Raw genomic sequence first — 8,787 nt, 5'->3', positions numbered from 1 at the left:
CGACAATTTCGACACCTACTTCAGAACTGATGCTGATTTTAGTTCTACCAGCAATACCCCTATTTATGCTGTATTTTATCAACGCACCCTGTACGTTACCTTGTAATTTGTTTTTTGTTTGCTGTGTACGGCGCTGCGGACACTTTGTGGCACCTTATAAAGAAACGTACTACTACTACTAGTACTGAGTGATATCAGTATTACCCCTCCCTTTCGTGCACCTAAGTGATATCAGTATAACCCCTCCTGTCATGCACCTGAGTGATATCAGTATAACCCTCCCTGTCATGCACCTGAGTGATATCAGTTTTACCCCTCCCTTTTGTGCAACTGAGTGATGTCAGTATTACCCCTCCTGTCATGCACCTGAGTGATATCAGTATTACCTCTCCATTTCGTGCACCTGAGTGATATCAGTATTACCCCTCCCTGTCATGCACCTTACTGATATCAGTATTACCCTCCCTGTCATGCACCTGAGTGATATCACTATTACCCCTCCCTTTTGTGCACCTGAGTGATGCCACTAAATTGACTGAGTGTTTGCAGTTATGAATTTAGATTACAGTATTAAGGCCATGGACCTCATGAGAGCAGTTACAGAGAGTAGATTGGAGGGGTGAGCAGAAGATTTTGGATTATCAATAGCAATATTGATATCACCCATGGCGGACATGATGATGATTGATGATGATGATGATGATGGAGATGTCAGAGGATAGGAAGTGAGTGACCCAGGCAGAAAAGTCCTCCAGGAATTGTATGGGTTGTCCAAGTGAATGACATATAGCTGCAACATGCAGAGAGGTAGGAGCATAAATCCTGACATATTTGTAATTCAAATGATGTGAATGTGAGTGGTGGCACATGTGGTAGGACAGCGCCTGTGAAATTTTAGGATAATAATAGTCCAACATTACTTTCTTTACTTTTACAGGCCTGATATTTACAAATCCTAGTAAGCAAGTCTGAACTACCCCATAAATCCGGACTATTATTTACAGTAAAGTAGATTTTAGATGAGCAGTAAAACAGGTTATTCTCATTTATGTTTATAGGGTTAATCTCTCTGCTTTATATAATTATATAGGACTTCTGTGGAAAGTTCCATCAGATTATATAGTAATGAGTTAATTAAAGTTTTTCAGGTATCAAGTTTAACCACAGCATCTCTGCGCCAGCATCGGGGAACCAAATACAAAACATATTTGCATGTGATGCATATATTAATGTCATGTATCAGTGATATCATCCTGCTGCAGACTCTCCCACTAATCATTACTAAAGAGAAGTCAGACCAGGATCAGACACTGAGAGACGATGGTATCCGCTGTGATTCTTTTTTTTTTTTTAAATACGATTTTATAAAATTTTCACATGTCAGACAAACAAACAATTTGAATAAAGACATGTTGACATTTGAAACAAAGATAAATGTGTCTTTGAGCTTTTCTGGTAAATAGTTATTCATCAGAGAAAAGAAAACTTACAACACTTTTCATTATATTAATTTAACACAGTTATTGTTCACCTAGTCTGTAACCATTAAACAGGGATTAATGGGAGTGGGAGGGGAGGGGGGGAGGGGGGGAGGGTAGTGTATGGAGAGTAGTCTCATCTGATTAGCTTAATAGTGACGTAACAGTTTTATTCATAGATGCATCGCAGTATATTAAATAACTTGGGTAGGTATAGTCGGGATGGAGATAAATAGAGATAAATAGCAATGTTCATAGTAGCACCATGTCCTCAAAAGACTTTTTGGTAAAGGTTTGATGTAGGCTTGGGGGGGGGGGGGGGGAAGGGGAGGTGGGGGGTTAATCTTATTCAGTTTGGTCATAATATTCTTGTATTGTTACCTCAGCGGAGGAAATATAGAGACAGCAACACACACATTTATTGTCTCCTTGACATACCAGGGCTCAGTAATAACGCCGAGACATGGCTAAGGAGGAGGACTGCATTAGCTCGATGATAACATAGACCATTTAGAAATGTCAAATGATGTGACAACTTTGTCTCGAAGGTCTGGGTTCAAAGTAGATATGTATGGGGACCATTTAGAATCAAAGTGGAGAGGAAAGCATGGGGGATGTGATAACCACGTCTTCCTATCATAATATATATGCTGGATCATCATACTATGTACTTGTAGCATAGAGGGAACCGTTTTCACCGTCCAGTGTTTGAGTATCAATTTTTTGGCTATTGTAAATAACATAGTGAACATAGGTATCAGAGGGGTGCATTTAGGGAAGTTAGACCATTCAGAATAATCTAGTCATAGGCTTGCAGCCGGAGAAGGTTTTAAATGCAGAGTAAATTTTGTGTTTATAAACATATATATCTTGTTCCAAAATCTTCTAACCTTGGGACAGTCCCAGAAGCAGTGGATGAAGTCAGCCCTCGATCTCCCGCACCGGATGCACGACGAATTCACAGACGGGTCAAAATGAGCTCTCGTAGATGGAGGCATATACGCTCTATGTAGCATTCTGAGGTGTACCTCTTGTAGATAGGCCGACCCCAGGGTTTTTTGTACCTTAGGATAGTGATGTAGGAGAGTGTCTAAGGATGTGATGGTGGGAATGTCTTTCTGCCAGGAGTGCAGCAGTTTGGTTAGTAGTGTTGGTGTCTGGGGGGTTATCAGCAGATTGTATACATGTTTTAATTTGAAGGGGGATTTTTTCCATTTCTGGAGTAGCAGCATTAAGGGGGAAATAGATGAGGGTGTATTTGGCCGTTTTTGAAGAGCTGTGATGTAATGTCTTGCCTGTAAATACATGTAAAAATGTGTATTGGGAAGGTCATAGGTGTCTTTTAGGGTGGAGAAGGGGACAACACTGCCTCCCGGGTCAAACATTTGGTTAGCTGCGCATAGCCCCTTAGCCTTCCACTAAAGAAAACATGCGTTCGTAAGAGAAGGAGGAAAGGATGGGTTGCCCCATAGAGTGACATGAGCTGACTTGGAATAGGTACCAGTTAATTTTTTGTGTAGTTTGGACCAGTTATAGTATGTGTCGTGGAAGAGTGGGTGGGACAGAATATGGGGAGAGATGAGAGATTTCTCGGTATGTAGTAGAGCATTTAGTGAATATGGGCGGAAAATTTCAGAATCTAGTGAGATATCAGTGTATACATTCTTTTCCAATATCCAATCGGCTGCCACCCTTGTGAGAATGGCCATAGAATACGCACTGAAATCTGGGGTATTTGTGCCACCATTTTCTTTATCCATAGTTAGTTTGGCATATGCTATTTTAGGCTTTTTCCCCTGCCATATGAAGTGTGTGATAGTTTTTTTGAGTTTCTTGTCATCTGCTGTGGACAGTTTGAAGGGTAGTAGTTGTAATGTATAAAGGAGTTTTGGGAAAATAATGGATTTAATGACTGATAGCCGTCCTAGTAGTGATAGTGGAAGATCGTGCCATCCCGTCAATTGGGTAATAATTTTTGTTATTGTGGTCTTTATATTTATTTCATATAGTTTTGCTGTGCTGTTTGGGATTTGAATGCCCAAGTATTTGAAGTGGGATGTGGTAGTTTTGAACGGTAAATTTTGGGACTGTTGTGGTGGTTGTGAATTAGGGGGATTCAATGGTAGGATCTCAGACTTTGAGATGTTGATTTTATAGCCTGCTGTAGAACCAAATTCTTCTATTAATCTCAAAATTTCTTGCACTGATGGGATAGGGTCCGATATGAACAGGAGCATATCGTCCGTGAATAGGGAGACCTTCAGCTCCCTGCTGCCGACAGATATGCCCCTATATGTAGGGGATAATCTAAGAGCCATAGCGAGTGGCTCTAACGCAATAGCAAAGAGTAAAGGGGATAGAGGGCAGCCTTGTCTTGTACCTCTACCTATCTGAAACGGTGTTGATAGAAAGCCGTTGCACGAGATTTGAGAGATAGGATTATGGTATAAGGTGCGTAGTGTAGTTATAAAGTTGGGTGGGAATCCAAAACAGGAAAGCGTATGGTATAGATGGGGCCATTCAATTAGATCGAATGCCTTTTCGGCGTCTAATGAAAGAATATGCATATCTGTGTGCGGTTTTTGGGTATGTTGAAGGGATAGGGCTGCAATCACTTTCCTGACGTTGACGGTGGACTGACGGCCAGTAATGAACCCAGTCTGGTCGGGGTGTACTATAGAGGGGATAATGGTTTTAAGGCATTCTGCAATAATCTTAGTTAGGAGTTTGTAGTCTAGATTTAGTAGTGATATTGGGCGGTATGAGCCCGGGAGGGAAAGATCCCTGCCGGGTTTAGGGATGATTTTTATAACAGCGGAGTTAAAGTGGTTGGGTGGGGTGCCCGTTTCTAATATGTGGTTAAAAAGGTCTACTAATATTGGGGTGATTTTTGGTTGTAAAAGTTTATAGAAGGCGCTGCAATATCCATCCGGGCCAGGTGCTTTGTTATGTTTTAGATTTTTAATGGCTTTTTCCACCTCAGAAGAAGTGATTAGGTTGGATATTTGAGCGGCCATGGCTGGGGTTATAGAAGGGAATCGTAGGTTTTCCCATAGAGGTGTGGGGTAGTGTGTGTCAACTGGCTGTGTGGTTTGGTCTTTTTCAGGGGCTATAGTGGATCCTGCAGAGGAGGTGTAGAGATCTGTGTAGTAATGATTCATGACCTGGGTGATCTCTTCATTAGACTTTGTGAGGGGACCTTGTGGCGTGCGTAATGGATGAACTATTGAGGGTTTTATCGTACCTCTCAAAAGGTTGGAAAATTTTTTCCCAGTTTTGTTACCGTGTTTGTGGAATCTGTAGTTTATTGCAAATAAATGTCTTTCCCCTGCTTCCGATATGTACCCTTCTAGGTGATTTTTGGCTAACACATATTCCTCTTTAAGTGCTGGTGTTGGATTTTGTTGAAATAGTGTATATGCGTTAGATAATGCGGATTGTAAGGTCAAGTATCTTTGAGTGTATTCTTTATTAGAAGCGGCGGTAAAGGAAATAATATCTCCTCTGAGAACGGATTTCATAGTCATCCAAAACAAAGAGGGGTTAGACAAGCGGTGTTCTGTATTGATGTTACTGAAATCTTCCACCGCGTCCTCCAAATGAGTTGCAAATTTTTTTGATTTGAGAAGGCGGGAGGGGAATTTCCAGAGTTTTGGTCTGTTTGATTCTGTAGAGGTACTTAGTTCCATTGAGACTAGAGCGTGGTCTGAGAGGAGTATAGGGGCAATGTCTGAGTTGTTGATAAGGGGGAAGAGTGTGGGAGAGGTTAAGAGAAAGTCAATACGTGAGAAGGAGCCATGCGCAGCGGATAAGCACGTAAACTCTTTGATTACAGGGTTCAGTGCTCTCCAGATATCTATGACATTCAATGATTCCATCAGGAAGTTGAGTCCTATCTTAGGTAGGGATGGGGGTGCCTTTTTGTGTTTGATCTATCTAGTGTTTGTGAGGAGACCATGTTAAAATCGCCTCCAATAATAAGTGATTCATGCATGTAAGGTGTAAGGAGGGTGATGATTGTCCTATAAAAGGCCCTGGAGTATGGTGGCGGTGCATAAATGTTTGCTAATATGTATTGTTTACCTTGGACTTCGACTTTTGCTACAGCGTATCTGCCTTCCTTGTCTGTTATTTCTTGAAGAGCCTCCAGCGCGAGAGACCGACGGGCGAGGGTGACCACTCCACGTGCCCTGGATGAAAAAGAAGCATGTGTTACAACTGTCCAGCCCAACATCTGCAACTTCCTGACTTCAGTTGTGACTAAATGTGTTTCCTGTAGGAAAACTATGTCAGAGTGGGATTTATTTAAGTATATGAGGATTTTTCTTCTTTTGATGGGTGAATTGATACCCCCCACATTCCAAGTACTGATCTTGATGTTCTGGGTCATGGTGTGTACCAAAAAAAGGTATGGGATGTTAACATTAAACTTTTGAGAATATACTGAGCATTGTTCGACACTATAATACTTTTATCATTAGAACCTGCTAATGTAGACTTTAGTAGAGACACAGGAGGGGATCTCTCCATTTCAGGGGAGGGCGGTGAGGGACAGAAAAGATGGGGGGAAACAGGGGAGAGAAGAAAGGAAGGAAAGAATAAAGACAGCAATAGGGTCCCACGGGCGGAAGATCCCGGGGATAGACTTCCTATGAGAAATAGCATGTAAAACTGGATTGAACACATTGTATGGCGGAGTGGCAGCAATGACGAAGCCACCACCCCAAACTTTGCATTAAGTTATTAATAGCTGTGTGCCTCTCAGCCTTGTTTAGAAAGGCTGAAGGGGGGGGGGTAAATGTTATCTGGGGGATATAACCTCTAACATTATATATAGATTAGCATGTTGTCCTGAAACCATTAAAACATTTTAACTATATAGTCAGGATCAAATAAAGCTTATATAGAAACGGTGGATGATACAGAGGAGATAAAAACAATCAATGGTTTGTTTCGCCACAAATAATATAAGACTAAACATAGAAGAGGGGTCTTGAGAAGACTTCTGGTGGCGGAGGGTTGGAGTTATGTTGGGGCCTTAATTCGCTTGTTTTGTAGAGAAGCATCAGAGGCATACTTGTATGATGTGAAAAGTCAGGTAACGATGTCAGTGATGTCATCCGTATTCTGTTGAGAAAGTTCCTTCAAGAATGCTGTGGCGTCTAAGGGATCCATAAAATCTTTGTATGAGGTGCCGTCATATATGCGCAATTTTGCCGGGTACAATAGGCCACATTTTCGTCCCTCTGCGGCTAGGGCTGAGCATATAGGAGAGAAAGCCTTCCTGGACTTGGACAGTTCTGCTGAAAAATCTTGAAAAATGAAAAGCTTATTTCCCTCCCAAGTAAGGTTTTTCTTTTTGCGGGAGGCTGTCCAGATTTCCACTTTGTGCAAGTAACTAAGACATTTGAACAGGGTAACCCGGGGTCTTGGTCTGTGTGGCGTCGGTGGTGGGCCCACCCTATGCACCCTCTCTATTACCATGTCTTTACAGGCGTCTTCAAATCCTAATAGCGAGGGGAGCGTGTTGCGGACAAATTGGGCCAGTGCGGGACCCTTTATAGACTCAGGGAGTCCCACCAGTCTAATATTACTCCTACGGGACCTGTTCTCAAGTTCCTCAATTCTATTTGTCAGCTGATAGTTCTCCTTAGTGAGTTTGAGGATGTCCAATTGGGTTTTTGCTGAGCTATTGGCAATGACACCTATTTGATTTTCATTAGAGGAGACCCTCTGGGAAAGGTTATGCAGCTTAGCGGTGATGTCATCCACCGCTTTAGTAAGTAAGGGTGCCATGGCCGCGTGTATCGCCTCCACTACCTCTCTATACGTGACTGGGGATTCCAGCCCTTTATGTTCATGGGCTCCCAGTGGGTTATCTGTTTCTTATGTGCAGGGAGGGAGGGGGCGTCCGACTCGTCGTGTATACTCATGTATACGGCACAGAGTTTGCTTGTTGTTGTCAGCTTCTCGAACACTGCTTGGCTCTCCGTCTTCTACTCTGTGACTTTGATGAATATTTCCCACCAGTTTCTCCATCGAGTCAAAGCAAAGTTCATATCTTCTGTTCCTCAACTCATAATGGGATCACTGCTATTTTCCATTGTTACTAATATCCCGACTTTATTTACAGCAACCATAAAATATTCCAGAAATAACACTGGCGATAAATTTCAGACTGGTTATGTAATGATATTGGATTCTTATTACATCATCATCAGCTCATTGATCAGATTCTTAATTCCGTTCTCTATGACGTCTATTGGTATCGGGCTCAGTGTCAGAGCTATACTGAGACACATCCAGAGGATGAAGCAGGGGGACTCTCATATAACACCTGCCCAGATCCAGGGACATGTCCGAGCGGTCAGGTCTCTGGTTGTACGATTCTTGCTGGACATCCTTTTCTTTTTGTCAACAACAATTGTTTTTGTTTTGTACCCATTGAACCGTACTGATGACATTTTGATGTATATCTCCTGTTTATTTAACCAGCTTTACCCCACTGCTCAGACTCTCATTACAATTCAGGGAAATCTCAAGTTCAAGAGAAGATTATGGTCCTGATTCTGAGCAGGGCAAAGCTCGGTATGCAGCCACATTTGGAATGTGGTCAGTGGTTCCTCTGAAACCAGTAGGGTAGAATCAGCCTAAGCCATGTACTTTAGGGGAGAACACCTCAAAATCTATAGCAAGACAACCAATGCCCTCATTCATCCCGCACTCCAAAACAAGCCAGCACTCAACTTGGGTGGTAGGGTGGAAATGCCACAAAGAGTACCTGTAACCTTCAGAATCCTAGTATCCAGTAAAACATCCTTCTGCAAAGCTACAAAACTACAAGTTTTCTGCAATACCAGCCAAAAAACTTGCTGTCATCCCCTTCCCACCTTTATAAAGCTGTAACCACAGCGAAATGCGTTGGTGCAGGAAAGAGAGCACACATCACAGTCCTGCTGCTTCCCAACATCCTACATGCTCTCCAGTGACCGTACTAGCCTCTCAATTCCTCTTCAAAATAGTGGCTCTGCAATAACCTCTTTTATGGGGAACCCTACAGCCCACCTGAAAAGCTGTTCACATAAGCCAGGGAGTGCTATTCCACAGTGAACTCAAGTGGGCTACCAGGACCCTCGCTACTGGTGAACAAACACTCTTCACATTTACCAGATTACCTTACAAAAAGCTCCTATTGTGGACATCTCTCTCCCTCCCCTATGAGGCATTATAAGAACAGACCTGGACTTTAAGCGGACATTTCCATCAAGGTACCGTATGGACTGTTTACAGTATATGCTCTCTGCACCTA

At 42.5% G+C, this 8,787-nt stretch overlaps 1 protein-coding gene across 1 annotated transcript; it reads left to right on the top strand.

Annotated features, from left to right (window-relative positions):
- Positions 1 to 7,409: 7,409 nt before the first annotated feature.
- On the top strand, positions 7,410 to 8,045 carry LOC146021049 (taste receptor type 2 member 41-like). The gene has a single exon (XM_083154850.1). It carries the CDS (start codon positions 7,410 to 7,412, stop codon positions 8,043 to 8,045), a length of 636 nt encoding a protein of 211 aa, XP_083010976.1.
- The last annotated feature ends 742 nt before the right edge of the window (positions 8,046 to 8,787 follow it).

Source organism: Crinia signifera, chromosome 7, assembly GCF_055691185.1.
Source record: "Crinia signifera chromosome 7, ASM5569118v1, whole genome shotgun sequence".
Lineage (NCBI taxonomy): Eukaryota > Metazoa > Chordata > Amphibia > Anura > Myobatrachidae > Crinia > Crinia signifera.
Note: the sequence above shows the minus strand (reverse complement) of the source record. Positions and strands in the feature narration are given on the sequence as shown.

Coding starts and splice junctions, on each gene's coding strand:
- LOC146021049 (XM_083154850.1), top strand. CDS start 7,410: ATGTATACGGCACAGAGTTTGCTTGTTGTTGTCAGCTTCTCGAACACT.